At 49.8% G+C, this 21,072-nt stretch overlaps 1 protein-coding gene across 4 annotated transcripts in view; it reads left to right on the top strand.

Moving 5' to 3' along the window:
- The window catches only part of SAMD4A (sterile alpha motif domain containing 4A), a 112,546-nt gene that overhangs the window by 63,705 nt on the left and 27,769 nt on the right, over nt 1–21,072 (top strand). For all 4 annotated transcript variants that reach the window (XR_011739467.1, XR_011739466.1, XM_065838527.2 and 1 more), the window contains exon 3: nt 5,823–6,341. Coding sequence is in view for 2 of the 4 variants with exons in the window: in XM_065838527.2 (XP_065694599.1) it covers nt 5,823–6,341 (519 nt within the window). In the remaining 2 variants the exon portion in view is untranslated. The remainder of the gene's footprint in view (nt 1–5,822; nt 6,342–21,072) is intronic.

Here is a 21,072-nt window from a genome sequence, read left to right on the forward strand (position 1 = left end):
CCAGATCTGGGATGCATCCTCACCATGGCTGATCCAGCAGGGCTTGTTCTGGCAATCACAGAATTCCAGAATGTGAGGTATTGGAAGGGACCTGGAAAGCTCATCCAGTGCAATCCCCCCATGGAGCAGGAACACCCAGCTGAGGTTCCACAGGAAGGTGTCCAGGCGGGTTTGAATGGCTGCAGAGAAGGAGACTCCACAACCTCCCTGGGCAGCCTGGGCCAGGCTCTGCCACCCTCACTGAGAAGGTGTTTCTTCTCAAATTTAAGTGGAACCTCTTGTGTTCCAGTTTGAACCCATTACCCCTTGTCCTATCACTGGTTGTCACCAAGAAGAGCCTGGCTCCATCCTCCTGACACTCACCCTTTATGTATTTGTAAACATTAATAAGGTCGCCCCTCAGTCTCCGTCAGCATCTTGGTGGCTGCGCTGGACTCTCTGCAGCAGTTCCCTGTCCTTCTGGAACTGAGGGGCCACAACTGGACACAATATCCCAGGTGTGGTCTCCCCAGGGCAGAGCAGAGGGGCAGGAGAACCTCTCTGACCTACTGACCACCCCCTTCTAACCCACCCCAGGTACCATTGGCCTTCCTGGCCACAAGGGCCGAGTTCTGGCTCATGGTCATCCTGCTGTCCCCAGGACCCCCAGGTCCCTTTCGCCTACACTGCTCTCTAATAGGTCATTCCCCAGCTTACACTGGAACCTGGGGTTGTTCCTGCCCAGATGCGAGACTCTACACTTGCCCTTGTTATATTTCATTAAATAAAGCCATCCCAGATGTCCAGGAGTGCCTGGCAGCAGGCAGAGAACTGAAATGGGGCTCCTGTGTTCAGGGAAAAGGTGGAAAGGGGTTTTGGAGAGGTCACCAGCCCCTCTCCCCCCACCCAGAAGCAGCTCCAGCTTTCCTCCTCCTGCGCCGCCCACTCCAGATCCCTCTGTTTTCTGGCAGATAGGATTAAGCCTGACCTTCCGCCACATCTCAGAGAGAGCCAAACCTCTTTCAGATCTAATTATTTTCCATTTTTGTTTAATTGTGCACATCCTGCTGCTGGCTGAGGAGGAGAGCGGCTCCTGCTCCCAGCCCCTCACCAGCCATGAGCTTTCAGGTCAGTGCTCCATCTTCTGGGGGTTGTTATTTCAAACCCCCGGATCTCTTGGCGGTCTAAGATGAGTTTCCTAAGGAGCAGCTCTGGCATCATCCTTTGTTTCTTCAGCAATGACCTTCACTCTCAGCCACCCCTGTGCAAGGAAGAAGAATCTGCCCAGGGCCACCTGCCTCCCCCATCCTTCTCCTCCTCCCCAAATTGCCCCGACAGCCATGATAAAATGTGGGGGTGATAAGGGAAGGGGCGACATCCCTCTGCGAGAAGAGGGAAGAAAATAAGATGGGTTTTCATCTCCTAGGCAGCCGGCCAAGAAGCAAGAGAGAGAGTGGGGACAGATAAATCAGATTAAGCATGACAAAGAGCTTTGCTTGCAGCAGAATTACATCTGCATATGGAAAATACGGCGATGCTCTGGTGGACAAACGCTCAGCCTTCAGTTGGTGCAAGTGGGAGGTCTGAGGGGTGTGCCCCCTGTGCTGGAGGTGTTGTGTGCAACCAGCAGCATTTCAAGATCAAGCAACCTGCCCAAGGGACTTGTCCACAGTAGGTGATAAACAGCGTCATGCTGTGTCCATGTCTGGCAACCTGATGCTGCTGGTCCCCATGTTGGGGCTTGAAAGTGGTCACAGGTGAGGTGGTCAACAGTGACTTATGTCAAGCCTGAGCTGATGCCGTGTACAGTCATCCTTGGATTTAGATACCGTGTCCCCCTTAGAGCTTCCAAAAGCAAAAGGTAGTTAAGGCTTTCCTCTTGCTCTCTTGGACAATACCTGTGTTTCATTATTCTGTGCAAAGCAGCTGAGCTGCTCCAAAGTGTTTTGAGGTTCCTCCTGTCAAGAATACCCTGTACTCGGTAGAGCCTGGCACAGGGTGGAGAGGTTCATAGAATGATAGAACAGTTTAGGTTGGAAGGGACCTTCAAAACTCATCCAGTGCCACCCCTGCCATGAGCAGGGACATCTTCACCAGCTCAGGTTGCTCAGAGCCCCGTCCAGCCTGGCCTGGGATGTCTCCAGGGATGGTTCAGCCACCACCTCTCTGCCCAACCTGGGCCAGGCTCTCACCACCCTCAGGGGCAAACATTTCTTCCTTAAATTTTGCCTGAATCTCCTCTCCTTTAGTTTAAAACCATCACCCCTTGGTGACCACCAACCCTATTGGTTTTGCTGGGATCTCCCAAAGGGTGGCTTCAGTCCCACTGTGCTTTTGGCAAAAAAATATTGGCCAGCTGGAAGGGCTCAGGATGGTGAATTATGACCCAAGATAAAAATTGCTGTGCAATACATCAGAAGGTTTGTGTCATGTCCGTGCTGTGGAATGGACTTCACGTTCTGCTACCCTCGTGTAATTTTTACAGCTTCACTTAGGCTATCATTTTTCCAAATCCAATTCTTTAGCACCAAAACAACCTCTCAACATCTCCACGGGTATGGGAGGACACCCGGAGTACCAGAACTTGCTTCTGCTGCACATGGAGCGGTTACTTCTCCACCAAAGCTTGTGCTTCTTGGTGCGATGGCCCGGGATGGCTCGGGCAGGCCGCGTTGGGAAGCAGCTCTGGAGAAGGGATGGGTCTGTGGAGAAGTAAATACCACTGCAGAAAGTTCCAGTGAGAGCCGTCGGTGTTTCCAGCAAGCCATCTAGTGGCTTCCTATTAAAATAGTTGCATGTCCTGAAACTTGGAAGGCGAAGCTGGAGGGGCAAGTGCTGCTCACCCTGGTTGGGTAGAGGAACCGACCTGCAGCGTTTGGCCCTAATTGGGAAAAGACTGTCCTGTAATAGCCCCGTTCTGGGTCATGGGGTGTTGGAAGGGCTGGGTTAGCTGCTGGACGGCAGCGTGGGTCCTCCCAAGAGCAAACGTGATGGGTGATCCTATAGATGGATGTCCGGATCTTCATTGCGCTGGTGTGAGTTTGGTTACCTTAGCTCAAAAATAGAATGACAGAATAGTCTGGGTTGGAAGGGACTTTCAAAGGTCATCTAATCCAACCCCCCTGCAAATGAACAGGGACATCTTCAGCAAAAATACATGAAGGGTATAAGGATAATCAGTGATTTAGAACAGCTTCTTCTCTTGTATGGATAGGACACAGCAGACAGGGAGGGAGAACATAAAGTTTTGGGGTTTCTGTTAATAATATGAGAACTCAGGGCATTTCATTTGGTGAAGTTTTGGGTAGTGGTTTTAAAGCAAACAGAAGGAAATCCTTTTTCACCGGACGGTTTAGTTGTGACACACTTAGACACAACCTGCTGCGGGGACCAAAGTTTGGAGGCTTTATAGAGGGGTTTGGTGAACACTGGAGGACAGGCTGATCTGGGGCTGGGACTTGTCAGCCGTGTTGTCTATGTAGATCCTGAGCTATCCTTGGCTGCTGTTTGCATAAGCTGTTCAGAAAAACCTCAGGTGGTGGAGATGTCACCATGTGCATACAGACAGTCTCTCCCTGCACATCACTACCCAACCTGTACGACATAGTTTCTTCATGTCCAACCTCATTCACCTTTGCTGCAATTCCAGCCTATTACTAAATATCCCCAGGAGACACGGCGAGCGGATTGACCACATCAATCTTCCACCTCTCAGACTGATGACAGGCCGCTCGGTGCTGGTTTTGTGTGCAACAAGGCTTTTTCTGACTGATGTTCAGTCTGTGATGCTCCCTAACCCCAGGCTCTCCCCGGCCTGGTACCTACAGCGATTTGTTCCCAGCTGCATAAAAGCTGATCTGGGTGAAGATGTCTGTCCTGGTTTTGTTAAAAAACAAGTTTCTCTTTTAGTGAATTTTGCCTGTCAGCTAAAGCCTTCATATTAGCTGCATTTTCCTGGAGAACCAGATACATGTTTTGGTAAACATAGCAATGGAATGCAAAATTATTGATAAGCACAGATGGACACCTCCCGAGAGGGGCAACAAGGAACAGGTGACCAAGAGACTGACCAACTGTGTATAACATTCCATTCACGTGAATGTTTCATATAAAAGTGGGAGATCACGAGGATCTCGTCCCTTTTCCTTATGGCTGACATTAGGAGAGGACCTTGCGAGTCTTCCCTGCAAACTGAGGCCCAGTGACAGACTGAATCCAGCTCCGGTTGGCTGAGAGTCCAGTCCAGGACTTTGGGTGCAGGCTCTGCAGTTGCTGAGACTTTCAAGACTGGTTTTGTATATTTTGTATTATTTTCTCTGTTCTTATCAGTAGCATTAGTAAAACATCTTTAATTTTTCCAGCTATCTTCTCTCTGTCCTTCTTTTCCTCTCGATCGCCTGTCCTGAGTGGGAAGGGGGGAGAAGGAGGGGCAAAAAGGGGGAGGGGGAGGAGCAGAAGGGGAAAAGGGGGGGAGAGGAGGTTAACAATACATCTACCAGGGTTTTATTGTCACCCCACAATCTAAACAACGTCCCTGCTTATGGCAGGGGTGGCACTGGGTGCGCTTTGAAGGCCCCTTCCCACCCAAACAGTTCTGTGATTCTGTGCTTGCACCTACTTAATACATCTGGGTTTTTTCCGACTTTTCTCTTGATCTCAGCATTGTTTGAGTTCTAACCCACTTTTCTAGAGTGTTTTCATTTCTCCCAGCATGATACCTGCGCATTATTCAATAAGTAATAATAACTGTATTGGCATTTATCACCTCACCCGTCTCAGCGGTGACACACCGGGTGGTGTCACGGCCAGGACACGTCTCCTGGCTCAGCACGTCCTCCCAGTCTGTGACGGTGAATCACCAGTAGCGACTCTCTCCATATGGTTTCCCGATGAGTTGTGTGCCCACATGAGGGTAGTTTCGCCCGAGCGTGTTTCTCTGGTGTGCTGCTGAGGGAGCCGTGTGCGGCAGCACCTAATGAACATCAAGATATACGGCGCTGCCTGCCTCTCCGCCTGTTCACAGGCCAGTTACTCTGTCGCAGAAGGAAATTAAATTGTTCTTGACAAATAGGCGTCGGCAGTCACTTATCATCTTGTTATCTTCTAAGTGCTTACAAATAGGTTGTTTCATTATTTGTTCCATCAATTTTCCAGGAGTTTGAGTTAAGTGACCAGTTTGTAATTCCTTGGCGTTTTCCTTTTGCATATTTTTTAAAGCTAAACCCTATGTTTGCGCTTTTAAAACCTCTCCTATCTTCCATGAGCTAAGAGAGGAACAATAGCTGCTTTAGCTGAGCCCTTTCCTAATACATTTGTGGCAGCTTATCACAGCAGGTTTGCAGATGGACCAACACCCCGGGTTGGTTCTTGCCCTGCTACTGGGATGCTTCTTCCTTCACCCTCCATAGCTCTTGCCCGTGTTAGCTCGTTTGAACCTTGAGCTTTTCCATTTCTCAGCCAGTGATTTCAGAAGGTTAGGTTTATCCATAAAGTGCTTTTGTGTAGTGTTTTGTGTAATCTGCAATGATACAGAAAATCTGGGCTGAACGACGACTTTGATTAACATCAGGGCAACAGCAGTGGAGCTACGTGGCCGTAGAGGTGGATGTAATTCGGCTTTTTCAGTGGATTTCAGGAATGTCTGGTAATTCTGGGCCTGCAGTTTGGCACAATTTGCCATGACCTGGGTTTTTGGAGAGTGACATGCTCCCTCAGTGGCATCACGCATCAGGCATCCCTTTGGTGTGTCGTATTTACCCTACCAGGGCCTATTTATTTCTTTATTAGCTCCATTTGCTGATTTCTCAATTCTCTTCTTGTTTCTTTTTCTATTCCTTCAACAGGAATCATTAACCAATGGCAACAGGAATCCAAGGATAAAGTGATTTCCCTATTGTTAACCCACCTGCCTTTACTGAAGCCCGGAAACATCGAGGCAAAAGTCGAATACATGAAACTCTTGCCTAAAATCCTGGCCCACTCAATCGAACACAACCAACACATCGAGGAGAGCAGACAGCTGCTGTCCTACGCCTTGATACACCCCGCCACCTCCTTGGAGGACAGGAGCGCCCTGGCCATGTGGCTCAACCACCTGGAGGACCGCACATCGGGTGGCTTCGGCGGCCAGAGCAGGGGTCGCTCGGATTCGGTGGACTACGGGCAGACGCACTACTATCACCAAAGACAAAACTCCGATGACAAACTCAACGGATGGCAGAACTCTCGAGACTCGGGCATAAGCGTCAGCGCTTCCAGCTGGCAGGACAAAAACCTGGCGTGCGAGAACGGCCATCTGCCCCTCTACTCCTCCTCCTCCGTCCCCACCACCATCAACACCATCGGCACTAGCACAAGCACCAGTAAGTACCCACGGGAAGCGCTGGGGACGGCCACCCACAGCACGGTCCCCTCATCCTGTTAGGAAAGATCGCTTTGCCATGTTTAGCAGAGGGGCTGGGTTCATCTGGGCCATAGAAAAACTACCTTTTTCTTTTATTTTCTTTCCCCTACCTGCTTTTTTATTTCCTGCCTGCCTTTTTTAATTTTTTGGTTCTCTACTCCTGTGGGATTTTAAAGACCTGGCAGCTGGAGAGGAGGGAAAAAACAACCGAGAAGCTGTAAGAGTAAATATGTGTGTTATTGAAGGCAGCTCTTTTTCTTTCATGTAGCTCCATCTAGATTTACAGTTCACATTTCAAGTGTTCCTAAAGCAAATGGGGAGCTGATGCTTCATGTCCAAAAGTTTGCTGGCAGACTTGAGACAAGTCCAAAAGTGAGCTGGGCACTTGGGACAAGTCCAGAAGTGAGTTGGGGGCTTACTGGGAGGAACTGGGATTGGGGGCCCCCAAAGCGCAGGTATTGTTTTTGGAAGCAGGGTTGGGATCCATGATCTTCGGGGTGTATCTGAAAACGTCCTGTTGTATCTGTAGCGCATAGAGGTGTGAAGGTGGCGGTGATCTGGGGGTTAGATGCACAGTCCTCAGTGTTTTCCAGGAGACTTGGGTTGTTCTTCCCCCGTGGAGGCCCTGCCAGGCTTTGGTGGCAGCGGTGGGTGGTGCAGAGCCCAGCCCAGGGCTTGGGGACACTGCAGAGCACCATGGCTGGAGGTTTATCACTGGTTTTGCGTGGAGATGTGATGCAGCTTTTTAAAGCAGCTGTTGGGGCCTGTGAGCCATCCTTGGGAGAGAAGGAACAAAACATGTTCTCAGGGGGGTCCAGGAGCTCCTTTGCTGTCACCTGCGGTGACTGTCACCAGCTCACCAAGGCTGGATGTCCTCCCTCACTTTGTGGCGTTCAGAAGGTCTCTCTCTCCAGGATGCTTGGCATCTCCTTAGATACAAGGGATGCAGAGAGCACTTCAGGGAGAAGTGGCTTCCTGTGGCGAGGGTGCTGGCTTCTCTATCAGCATGTGGAAAGCCACAATTAAAGAGCTGAAAGCTTTAAAATGGTCACTTAAGGCTTCTGGGTTTTTCCCTCTGCTGTAATAAATGCTTTTTTAAGGTGGTGTTTCAAATCAACAATGATACAAAGTGTGGCTCTGGGTTTAGTGCTGTAGCAGCCTGGTCCCTACCTGTCCAGGGTCCATCCTTGCAGGAAGCGCAAGGGGGGATTTAACAGAAGGGTCTCAGCTTCTCCACTGACTGTGAACATCATCCCCATCTCATCCTCCATCCTTCAAGCCCTGGCTCCTGCTGCCATGGGGTTGTGTGTGGTTCAGCTTCTCTGAGAGCTGGGTCCCTGCACTACAGAGCAGAGCTGTTCCAGGGTGAAAGGCTTGACAAGGGGGCAGGGTGAGAAGAACTGCCAATGTATTTGCAATTAGTCTGTTAAACCTCTCCAGTGATTATTTGGGGGGGGGTTCTTCCTTGTGGTTCTTGCGTTCCCCTGGTGGTTTGGAGGCTTTGAGAGGAGGTGGCTTCAGAAGGGACCTGGTTCCTCACGTTGAGGAAGGGCTGATGGGTGCAGCAGGTTCATCGCCGACAATGGCTGGAGCTTCGTGAGATGCATTAGGTCTCAAAGGACACTTTTCAAAAACCTCTTTGTGTTTCTTTGAGCCTTTTTGCGTGCGCATACCTCTTAGTGACCCACCTCTGGCCCAACAGAGTCCCCAGGTATTAGCACAAGGTGCGGAAACCCAGGCAACAGCCGAGTTACTCAGCAGTGCCCGAACCGCTGTGCTGCTGCGGTTTTCCCTAAATTCAAACTGTTGGTGGCAGCGTGTTCAGACAACCTGCGGGCTGAGCTGGAGACGACCTGACCACACTTCATATGTTAGTTCATAAGCTTCCTTAATGCAATATTTGCTCAGACACAAGCGCAGTGAGTCCACAGACAGATGCTAAAAAATAAACATGGCTGTCAGCCTTTGTCCCAGCCCCTTGAGTCAATCAATACGTCCATTAATCTTCTCTTCCAAAGCAAAGCCCTCAAACTCTTCCTGTTTGTTTCGGTTTTAGTGTTATTATTTTTAAATTCTGACTCTTGGAGGTGTTTATCTGGGCAGGGGCTTAATCCAGGAACCCCCACAGGGCACAACCCTCCCCGACCCACCTGGTCCTGATGCCAAAATGGGGCAGAGTCTTTCCCGGAGGAGTAACGTGGTGATTTTGCTGGAGGTATTTTCACCTGGTTTTGTGGCATAATTAGGTGTAACGCTATTACGGTGTCAGGTTTAAATATGGGTGGCTGAAGCTCATGTGACGCTTTGCTTTGTGCTGTCCTCGTCTTTGACTTGACCTAGACCCAGGCTTTGAAACTTGGTTCAGGCCTGGTTCATCTCCAGCTTTCTCTTTCTTAATGGCACTGGCTGATGTCAGATGAGGTTCGAGGAGATGGTGGAGTCCTCCAGCCTTTGCAGGGCAAGTCTGGAGCACTTTGAAGGTGTCACTCTGGATTTACACCAGTAATGGTGATCCAGGAACAGGACCAGCATCATAAGTGATGGGTTTGGGTCTGGAGCGATCTGAGGGTATGGACTCATCCAAAGTGCTGGAAGTTCATGCCCATCCACTGCATCACCATTACGGCCTCTCTCTGCTTTCTCAGCCCACCCCACAGAGCTTGACCTGCAACTTTAAACCCAGCTTTATGTGCCGAGAGTACAAGTAGCTTCGGCCTGGGCTCGAGAGCGTGAGTGGGCAGGAGGCCAGAGCTGCTCCAGGCGTGGTGGGACAGGGTGAAGCCCAGAGCCCCGGCTCTGCGGCCGAGTCAGGCGGTGGTTGCAAAACACCCGAGTTGCACAATGCCTGTGCAGTGAAGATGGGGCCTGGAAACTCTGAGAGGACAGAAAAAAGCAGCTGGCGTGCGAAGCTGCAGACCGAGAGCTTCTTGGATGGAGGCTCCAGCTCCTTTCCCCTGTGTAATTGGTTCCACTTGAGTACGATGTGATGTCAAATGCGTTTTGGTTGTCAAATAGAAGTACAGCGTAGCTTAACCCTCTGTTTTCCGCATGATCAGAAGGGAATATGTACAGAGGAGAAGGAGGGTCTGCTCTTAAATACACTTGTCCAGCACTGAGAAGGTGGGATGCAGGGACACTGGTCTGAACTGGGCTGTAAGGTCTGCGAGCAAGAAAAAAGCACAAGGTTTGGAGGGAGTGATAGCTACTCTGGTTGGCAATAACGAACTTATTGAACCACAGCTAAAGAGGTAAGGATATGGTTCCTGGCTCTGACAGCATCTGCTGGACAAGTGTCTTGGTCCTCTGCTCCCACTGTATAACCTGGGGATAAAAATATTACTTCTTGTATTGATGTAGTGGTTTTAAACTAAAGGAGGGAGATTCAGGCTGGACATGAGGAAGAAATTGTTGCCCTGAGGGTGGTGAGAGCCTGGCCCAGGTTGGCCAGAGAGGTGGTGGCTGAACCATCCCTGGAGACATCCCAGGCCAGGCTGGACGGGGCTCTGAGCAACCTGAGCTGGTGAAGATGTCCCTGCTCATGGCAGGGGGGGCACTGGATGCTTCTTTTCTCTTTTACTGATGGCCTTTATTACACTTGAGCTTTTCAGTGGTGGTAGATGGGGGCATCTGTTGTCTTGCTAATGCCCTCTAGTGTTACATGTAGCCATCAGAGAACATCTCAAAGAGTCACCCACATTGCCAGCATCTCATCACTACAATCGCTTGCTAATTCTGTAGCTTAAAAACAGAGTCGTTGTACAAAAAGATAATGTGAGCAGAGTTGTTTCCTCAAATCCATACAGGATATGCACAAATACAACAACAAATGGGACCGAGAGCAAGGATAACACAGAATCGTAGAATTATTTAGGTTGGAGAAGACCTTTAAGATCCTCAAGTCCAACTATAGTCTTCTGCTCCAGCTCTGAACAGCAGATCCAGATTTCCTGTCCCCTCTATAAATTCAAAGCACTTGATCCCTTTGAGATACCATCTGCAGCTCTTTAAACCATCACTCAGCAGGCAAGGAGATGAACAATCAACTGGGCTCAGCCTGGAAGCCATCAAGCACTGGAGATGCTAGTGGTGACCAAGGACAAGAGAGATGGCCTTTTGGGGTATCAACAGTGCTACTGCTCTTGAGTGGTCCCTGCAGAGCTGTGTTTTATGGCCAAAGTCCATTCCGGCTGTTGAGGACACTCCATTTGCCGTGTCTCTCACCCTTTGGTTAGCAAGGAGGTGTCCAAAATCAAACCAGAGCAAGCTTTGCCCATTCTCCATGAACTGGTCTGCTGGCCAGGATGGTTGTAGTTGATTTGCTTCTGTGTACTTGCTCACAGGGGCTCGAGGTGAAGATGTGTGATGACATTTTGGCCAGGAAATTGGGCTGGTCCGACCTTCTGGTCTGTCACCATTCAGCATCTGTGTTGCTGTGTTCAGTGTTTCCTAACCCAGTGTACTGAAGTGTCTTGATTGACTCTTGCATTTGAGCGATGGTGAGAACTTGTTCTGCCCTTGAGACTTCCCATTGCTTTCTGTTCCTCCTTTGAGCCCGTTTTGGCACATTCCCTTCACCTCTTTGCTCCCAGATGTTCTCTCTTCTCTCTGTGTCTTTGGCCAGAAAAGGGGGGTGACCGACAAAAGGCAACTTGGTGCTGAGGTCCCACCTGTAATGCATCTCCATGAGGGTCTTAGACTGACATCAAAGCTAATGAGCCTGCCTGTTGTCTTCACAAATATCACACTCTGCACTGGAAGGGAAAAAAAATGAGGAGATTCATGTGGTGGCATGGAAGTAACCCATTGACCCCCGGACTGGGTGCTGGTGAAGCTGCACCTTGAATCATGGGGGCAGTTTTGGGCCCCTCACACCAAGGAAGCCCTTGAGGTGCTGAGCGAGTTGAGAGAAGGGAATGGAGCTGGGGAAGGGGCTGGAGCACAAGTGTGATGGGAGCGGCTGAGGGACCTGGGGGTTCAGCTGGAGAACAGGAGCTGAGGGGAGACCTTCTGATCTCTGAACTGCCTGAAAGGAGCTTGGAACATGGAGGAGGTTGATCTCTTCTCTCAAGTAAAAAGTAATAGGACCAGAGGAAACGGCCTCAAGTTGTGCCAGGAAAGGTTTAGACTGGATATAAGGAAAAATTTCTTCCCAAAAAGGGCTGTCGGGCATTGGAACAGGCTGCCCAGGGCAGTGGTAGAGTCACCATTCCTGGAGGGGTTGAACAGACGCAGAGATGAGGTTCTGAGGGACATGGGTTAGTGCCAGGGTTGGATTAACGGTTGGACTCGATGATCTTGAGGGTCTCTTCCAGCCAAGATGATTCTGTGGTTCTGTGTCCCTTGCCAAGCACTTGGCTTTGGACATAGCCCCCAGGCCAGCGTGTCAGATGAGGTCTCTCCTGTTAGCCAGGACTTGCTGTTTGCAGGTAGCATCTCTCCCAGGCCATGCACAGCCTTTGGGGCAGGAGAAGTTTGTTGCCCACAGCAGATGCCTTTGGGGGACTGCAGCTGGCAAAGCAGAGCTGGTGTTAGCCCGGGCATCAGCCAGCACAGAGACAGAGATGAAACCCTGCGTGCCGTACCTGCTCTGATCTCACACAGGAAAAAGTGACACCAGGGGACACATATACAGCCTATAGCCTATAGCAGCTCAACACCAAACAATGCTTTCAGGCACTTGAATAACCTGCCATTGCAAACAGCCCCGTTGTTGGGAAGGCGCTGAGGAGACTGATGGTTGATCTGGGTGGCTGGTGAAGAGGAAGAGGAACAGTGGCCACCACTCCCTGAAGAGCACATGTCACACATGCATCCCCTGGGACCGCTCCATTGCTTCCTCCAGACCTGGTATTAATACACACAAGGTTTGATCCTTGCACATACCCACACATCTCCATACTGGGCACCGCTCCCAAATTCACATACCCTACACACAAAGCGATGACTCCATGGATTCCTGGCTGGAATGAGGCCACCTAATGCGGGAACCTCTATTCCGGCAGCACCTGGGGACTCTCCCACCCTCTCGGCATATGAAGTGCTGGTGCAATCACCAGCCGTAAGTGTGCCCTGGTTTTGCACAGCCATTAGCACGTTGCTTGTCCGTTGGTGCTGGGGGTAGGACACCATCCTCGACCTGCAGGTCTGGGTGGGGGGAGGGCTTGAAACTTGCGGCTCCGATTCTGCCTCCGCTTTCCTTACAGCAGCCCAGGTGTCCCGGGGAGGGGCATTAAGAAGCAGCAGTACTTAAAAGGAGCCTATAAGAAGGATGGGAACAGACTTTTTAGAAGGATGTGTTACAACAGGACAAGGGATAATGGTTTTGAACCAAAGAAGGGGAAATTCAGGTCAGACATGAGGAAGAAATAGTTGGCCCTGAGGGTGGTGAGAGCCTGGCCCAGGTTGGCCAGAGAGGTGGTGGATGAACCATCCCTGGAGACATCCCAGGCCAGGCTGGATGGGGCTCTGAGCAACCTGGGCTGGTGAAGATGTCCCTGCTCACAGCAGGGGTGGCACTGGATGGGCTTGGAATGTCCCTTCCAACCCAAACTATTCTGTGATTCTATGGTTTTCTGCATTATCCTGTGGTTCTTGGGACTCCTGTCGCCAATGAATCACACTTCTGACCTGGAAGTGGTGCTGAAGCCAACAGTGCAGCTGATTGACGCTCTCCAGGCTGTGGAGCAGAGTCAGACATCCCCAGTAATTCTCCAGACCCCTCGACAGTCTCATGTGTCAGTTGACCAGGAGGTTTTGCTGATGGATGGACCCTCCTAGACCCAGGTATATTTTACCAGCCATCCTGCTGCCTGGCGGATGCTGGCACAGAGAACAGGAAGCTCTGTTTACTCATTGCATAAGAGCTTGTTGCTCCCCTGAGGGAAGCTTTGCTTTTCCCATCGCCCCATGAGCACCCTTGGGTCCCCTCTGCATTTTGTGTCACCACCGGAACCAACGTCATTGTGAGGCCGAGGGCTCCATTTGGGAGCCACATACCCAGGGATGCTGCTCAGAACCTCAACTGTTAACTGAAAATAAAACCAGATTCGTGATGTTTTCCTGCGCATCTTCATGTGGTGAGAAAGCCCTGGAGGTAATTGCCTTCCCATGGGCTCATCCTTTGGAACCGTGCAGCTCTGGGCTTTGGCAAGTAAAGAAATGGAGACAGATGAGCTTCTCCTTCCCCCCGCCATCAAACAGCAGCTGCAGGGAATGGCAGGAGGGCAGCGGGGAGGGAAGGGGGTGCTGGGTTTGGATTCATCCAGAGTGACTCCGGTCTCCCTCCCGACTGTGGCGTTGCACAGGGACTTGCTGTGTTCCCCTGACTCAGTAACATACTCCTATTTAATTAACTTTTGACTTCTGGTTTGAAGGAGCAGTGCACAAAACAGTTATTTACTCCATTTGGAAATTTTTTAATCGTTACCATAATTATAGTTTCCTCCTCTTTTATTTTTTTATATATTTTTCTTAGTGGGGGAAGGGAGGGAGGGGGAATATTTGCCACTCTCCTTGTGGTTATCACATCCTTCAAATTACTAAAAGAGGCTGGGATAATAGGTCTGGTGATTATATATAGGCACCATCTGCTCTGTGGCTGCTTCCTATCAAAGTGCAGTTAGGAGAGTGCAAGAAGGATATTTTCTCTGCAGCTATATTAAGACTCTGTTTCCATCTCAGCTCCACAGCAAAGCTCTCTGCATGCAAATGGATCAAATGCGCTGTAATCAATGGCTCTGTTTTGGCAGCCTTGAAGCTGAATTTTATTATTTTTTTTTAATTTTTATTTTGCCCTCAAGTTTGCTGTTCCCATTCGTTATGCAATTTGATTTGAGGCTGGCTGCTCTGAATTTGATGTTTTCTTGTAACCATAGTCCCCCCGCTGTTTGCTGAGCCATGTAGTCCCTTGTTAGCCGGCGCAGAGATCTGTGTCATAACTCAAACGCGAGGCAATATCTGAGCAATCAGGAATGGTTTTGGAGGATGATGAGAGCGGATTTTTAAGGATGCATAAGCCCTTGATTTGTAGGAAGCTGAGCTAATTTGGGGCAATAATAGTAAAGAATTAACACGCGTTGTGTGATAGCAGCTGTGCTGTCCCATTCCTGTCTGCAACCGGTAAAACAGCCTTTTCTGCTCTCCTGGAGCTGTTAAGATTTTAGGCTCTTGGAAGAAGAAGAAGAAGAAGAAGGAGAAGAAGAAGAAGAAGAAGAAGAAGAAGAAGAAGAAGAAGAAGAAGAAGAAGAAGAAGAAGAAGAAGAAGAAGAAAGAAGGCGGCGATAGAGGAGCAGGAATAAGACATTGGTAGCGTGGAGGGAGGGTGCTGTGATGGGCTGGAGGCCAGAGGAATTTGTCTTGCAAAATCCAGGTCATGGTGCCTACAGGAGAGGAGGACTAAATGTGTTTTTTTTCAATGACTGAAAGTGAATAAAAAGAGACAAGGAGGGAGTAAATCCCAGATAAGTCAGTGCAGATGGAAAAAGCTGCAGTGCTGTACCGAAGTCGTGTTTCTTTCTGGGTGAAGTTTCCCTGATGACGACGTTGTGGGTTGCATATCAGATAAGACACACGTTGTCCTCCTCTATATTTTCACTCCTGAAGGCATGCCATCTCCTTGTACAGATTTGTACCGACTCCATTGGATTATTGGATCCCACTTTCTTGGGGCGATTATAGAGGTTTCGCACTCAGCTGTTCTACTCAACTGGCTTGAGCGCCTTCTTTGCTTACTCCCGGTTTCCCACAGGTTGCATATTGCTACACAGAGGTTGTACATCTTCCAGCTTGGCCTCCAGAAGTGATGGTAGCTGATAGGGGGGGTTTCTCCATCTCAAGTGTGACGTGTGGTAGAAAGCGATGCTGCCAGTGCTCTCAGCACACAGATGCTCCTCAGACCAGGGGTCTGAGTAGCAGCTGGTGGAGGCAGCCTGAGTGGACCAGATCCTCTTGGACATCTCTGGGTGGAAAAGGACGGTAGGAAGGAGAGTTTCTGCATCCTAGCACCGTTTATCAGCCTTGATCCGCGAGCAGGGGAGGAATTTCCCCCAGGAGACCAAAAAAAATCGGTGAATTCTGGGATAATTACGGAGGCTTAGTACAGCACAGCAGCATTGTTATTAACAGGCTGGGATTCCCCAGGGGCCAACGCTGTTTTCTCTGTGGTTTGTGTATAAATGTAGGAGAAAAAACACATTGATTGGCTTGGAGATCAGGGCGTTGCGTTTACCCAGAGAGCAACGTGGTTTAGGGCAGCACCTTTTAGGACAAGGGGTAATGGATTTAATGGTTTTAAACTAAAGGAGGGAGATTCAAGCTGGACATGAGGAAGGAGTTTTTTACACTGAGGGTGGTGAGAGCCTGGCCCGGTTTGGCCAGAGAGGTGGTGGCTGAACCATCCCTGGAGACATCCCAGGCCAGGCTGGATGGGGCTCTGAGCAACCTGAGCCACCACCAGAAGCTGCCTCTACACCTCTTTAGATGGAACCCGGCTCCTACTGCCGCACAAATGACTGAATAATAATAACATATAATAACAACAATTCCTACCAGAGCCAACGAGTGGCTCCACGTGTGCTCGTGCCAGGCAGGGGCTGGCGAAACCCTCTGGGGTCAGCAGAGACGTCCCCGTCCCTGGCTGAGCCTGGACAGGGCCTCGTGTGCCCTGCTTGGAGAGAGCAGCAACAAATGGGTTATTGTTCTCTGTCCTGTTTCTTGAACAGGAAACCGTGATTGAAAACGTCATTTTTTTAATAAGAAAAAGTTCGCTTGACAGGCTTTTCTTCAGTCTGTGCTTCTTCCTAATTTCTCTGCTTGAGGCAGAACTCTGCTTATATATATATATGTATATGTATTTTATAATGCACACAGCTAGTCGGTGGGTATTTGCATTTAGGAGCTTTGGTTTCACCCCCCATGGGTTATATCAACCCGTTTCAGAGGCAAAGACATAGTTTATCCGGTACTGTACAAACACAGTTAAAAGTCACAAAAAGGGGAAAGAGAGAAAATAAAAGGCACAAAATAAACGCTCCAAGGGTTAGGGGACGTTGTGCTGAAAAATGTCCCATCGGGTTCTGCTTTGGCCAGGCTGGAGCTGCCTGTGGCGGTGTGGGGAGCGGGTGAATGGGGTGCCCAGGAAGGAGGACGAGTGCCAACCGGGCAACGTTTCCAAGGGTCCTGGGCACAGAAAGGCTGGAAAAACCGTGAGAATTGGTTTGCCAGCGCGGGGAAGCCTTCCTGAGAGGACAATGCTTCGTGACTGGGGTAGCAAGGGGGAGGTGGAGGAGAGGACCCGGTTGAACTTGGCGGTTGCTTTGCAAAAAGGGGGTTTTGCAGGAGCTGCGTGGGATTTCCCCTCCATGGAGGTGCCTCAGGGCTGCACAAGGGACCGTGTGGCCTCGGTGGATTAAAAACATCCCCACTTCCTATAGCAAATCAGGGTCAAGCTGCTGCTCCAGGTACCTACAGACCAGAAAAGGAATTGTACATGATCGGACACCGCCTGAGGATGCACCTTAACCAACTTTGCAGCCAACAAGTGCCGTTTTTAGACTAAAACCAAACAAAATCTCTCAAAGAGTTCAGTATGCAGCGCTTTTTCCTTTCTCCAGCCGTGGGGAGGAATGATTCTGAATTGTAGTCTGCTGTATGGATGGTGTGTTGGTGATGGGGTTGTGAGATTGTTGTCAAGGTCCTTTGGGTGTCAGGGACCCGGTGGGGACCGGAGATGGTCTGAAGGTGCCTCTGTAGCCAGCAATGGGTTTGGCTCTTGGTGGAGATGCTCATATCAGCCCCATGTGTGTCTTGTCAAGGACTTTTGCAGCACTTTAAGCCGGGTTTAGTGAAGGGTGCATTGAGGCAGAGGGAAACCTTGTCAGACATTGCACACCACTTGGGAGAATGCCTGTTTGCAGAGACCAGTTCCTCAGCTCTAGTGACAGGAATGGGTGGTTTTTCCCTTCTCAGGCTGAAAAAATTGGCCGAAAACCCAGAGAAACCACAATACAAACGTGTGATGCTGTTCCACATGGTCTTCAGTGAACAAAGCCCCTCTTGAAATCAGCCGTTGCCTACCAGAATAGGCAACACCACTTCAAAAAGGAAGAGAGAAAAAAAAATACACTAAACCCAGGGCTTCACTGGGAAATCACTTGCAGCCTCAGAATTCCTATAAGTATGTTCTTGTGCCTGCCAGCCCAGCCAGTGTTTGATCCGTGGTGAAGCTGGTTTTGCCCGGGGAGGTGGTGGCCCCGCAGGGATGCTCCTTGCTGCTCCATCCCTGCCGCAGCGCGGTCTGCAGCCGCCTCCTGCGACGAGGAGCCCGCGCACCGGGACGGCTGCATCGTCACCATCACTCCTTCTCACTCCTCTTATTTTTTTACGTCTGGGAATGTTAAGCCGAGCTTGGTTTGAAGCCTGAGAGCACTTCAGCAGCACCTCATACAGAAGCCCTTTTGAGCAGGGCCTGTTGCGACAGGACAAAGGGTGATGGGTTTAAACTAAAGGAGGGAGATTCAGGCTGGACATGAGGAAGAAATTTTCAGACAGTGAGGGTGGTGAGAGCCTGGCCCAGGTTGGCCGGAGAGGTGGTGGCTGAACCATCCCTGGAGACATCCCAGGCCAGGCTGGACGGGGCTCTGAGCAACCTGAGCTGGTGAAGATGTCCCTGCTCATGGCAGGGGTGGCACTGGAAGGTCTCTTCCAACCCAAACCATTCCATGATTCTATGATACATCTCAGCAACGCTGGCTCCAGGTTATTTATCACATTTATCCCTAGGACGCAAAACATCCCAAGCTCGTCTCAAAGGCGTTCTGTTTAACAGCAACTGCAAGCTTCCAGTTGACCCAGATCCTGAGGCCACAAGGAGTTTTCTTGCAAGGAAACATGTTCTGGTGTGGGCTGAGCACAACCTCTGTGGCTGTATAGAGCCGTGGCAGTGGAACAAAGAGGCGATACAAACCCATGTATCTTGGGAAGGACCATGGTCTGCTCCAGTCCCCATCCCATCGGGTACCTGGGTGGAAGGAGCCGAACTGGGCATTGCCTTTGCAGAGTGATGGTGGGTCCCTGGGGAGCAAATGGCTCTTGCACCATCTAAGTGAGCCCACGGCGGGCAGGAAAACGCTTGTAAACCAGAAATGGGACACACAAGTCGTAGGGGATCCATATGCCAGCGTGGCTTGGACTTCGGAGTGGTGGTTTCCTCCCTTTGTTCGTCCAGCTCACCCCGCCACAGTGCTCAGAAAGGCAGGCGTGCCTCTGGCTGCCTCCTGGAAGCTTATCTTACCCTCAAATAATATATTAGATTTCCTTTTTAAATTAAAGCTTAATGTTTTTGTAATTAAAAAAAAAAAAAGCTTGAGTGTAAGGTTTTAAACTCACGTTTGTATTTCTTCTGCTGAAGTTAAGCACACGTGGACCATTTGTTTTAGAAATAGCTTGAATAAGTGACTTGCTCAGCTCGGCCGTCAGCAGCCCCAGATTCACCTCGGATCATCCAAAATCACGCAGGATTGTGAAAAACGGGGAAGGAGCTACGCTCAACTGACACTGAAAATCATTAGCGACGTCCTCTTTGAAGATACCGAGGGCATGAACACAAGATGCAGCATTAATAAATATGCATATTTGTTAATCCCCTTTCTAAGGGTTACCACTTAAAAGAGGAAGAGGTGTGTGCACAGCAGGCAGGTGCCGTCCTAAGGTCTGCAGCATTTATAAGCCTGAGTGTTTGTTACAGCCAGAAAGGCTTAAGCAGAGCATGAAGTTAGGCCAGTGCTAACAACTCTTAAATAATCTATGCCTGGTACCCAGAGTAGCAGGGGTGGTTTTGAAGAGCTGGTGACTTTCTCTGCCTGTAGCATCCTCTGCAGAGGAATTGCGCCCGCTGCATGCTGTGAAGTTGTGTGAATTGACTTGCAGTTCAGTGAAAATGCTTGTGGTTTAGTAAAACATGGCCTGTTGGACCCCAGTGTGGCGTTATCTCAGGGAAATAAGTGGAACAAATTTCTACGTGTTGTGCTGGATGATTTCTAATTGTTCCTGGCCATCCTGTGGAGTTGATTATTTCTCGTCCAGCCGACACCGGTTTCTAATTAGGGGACCTAAAATTAAGATGAAAGAGCAGCAGTTTGTAAGGGTGTTGCTGCTCAGGAAGGAGTCTGGTCTGGATTTAAGCCAAATACATCCTCTTGTTTGCAAGATTTTGGTGGGGAGAGGATGACTTAGAGGCTGCAGGGTACCAGCTGCTGTGGACACCCTGCAGGAGGGAGGACTAACAGATCAGTCCTTTGCCTCCTAAAGGGGGCAATTAGCTCCTGTCCTCCTTGCCTGTTCCCCCGTATCTCTCATTCATCCAAAAACCATAAATATTTCCTAAACCAGAGGTTTTTCTATAACAAATTCAAGGTGGCTTTTATCCCCCAGGGCATGCAGCCACAGCCGCGGGCCGCAGGCACAGAAGGGGCTCTGAGTGGTGCTGCTGCGATGCTCAGCCCTGGTGATGCATTTCAACTGATTTATCAGATTTTTTACCCATATTTCCCACCATATAAATATGGTTTTTTAATGCTACATATCTTGGGTTGGAAAGGACCTTCCCAGCTCCCCCAGTGCCACCCCTGCCATGAGCAGGGACATCTTCACCAGCTCAGGTTGCTCAGAGCCCCGTCCAGCCTGGCCTGGGATGTCTCCAGGGATGGTTCAGCCACCACCTCTCTGGCCAACCTGGGCCAGGCTCTCACCACCATAAGGAGCAACAATTTCTTCCTCATGTCCGGCCTGAATCTCCCTCCTTTAGTTTAAACCCATCACCCCTTGTCCTATCACAACAGACCCCACTGAAAAGTCTGTCCCCATCTTCCTTATCAGCTCCTTTTAAGTGCAGAAAGGATGCACTAAGGTCTCCCCAGAGCTTCTCTTCTCCAGCTGAACCCCCCAACTCTCTCACCCTGTCCTCCCAGCAGAGCTGTTCCAGCCTCGGATCATTTCTGTGGCTCCTCTGGTCCCTCTCCAGCAGGTCCATGTCTGTCCTATACCAGCCTGGTCAAGACCTTCCTAAATCCATGTATTTCCCCATCAGGATGCACCACAACTGTAGGAAACACAACACTGCTCTGAAGACAATCCCAGGTCCTCAGTGACATCCTTTTCTACGAGGAAACTTCTGGTTTTATAGCTATTTAATGGGAAGGGAACAAATTCCTCACCATAAGCCTTCCCCTTGCACAGTGTGGTGTTAGCGTGGTGTGCTGGTAAAAGAAAACACTTTCAGAAATAGCAACAGTTTAGACATTGCAGAAATCTGCAGGTTTTTGGCCTCATCCATCAGCTGTGTGTGGTACTGGCTGCTTTTTTTTTACAGGTGCTTAATAAATACAAACGAGCTGTGGTGTTTTTCTCTCCCCTCCTTTTATAGCCGCACGACTTGCTCATTTTCATTCTACTTCTGGTCAGCAGCGGTGGCTTTGATGGTGGGTTTTCCTCCAGGCTTTAGTTGGGAATTAAACCTGGCTTAACTTTTACAGCACAGTACACCTGGCTGGGGCTTTTCCATTAAGACTCATTTATATTAGGAAATAACATGTGGAGGAGCTGTAAGTGGTCTTGATGAACTTCTACCAATGCAAAAAAAGAAGGGGGTTAGGGAGCTTTGGTGTTTTAGGAGGAAAAGCAATGAGAATGATGGA

Source organism: Patagioenas fasciata, chromosome 5 (genome assembly GCF_037038585.1).
Source record: "Patagioenas fasciata isolate bPatFas1 chromosome 5, bPatFas1.hap1, whole genome shotgun sequence".
NCBI lineage: Eukaryota > Metazoa > Chordata > Aves > Columbiformes > Columbidae > Patagioenas > Patagioenas fasciata.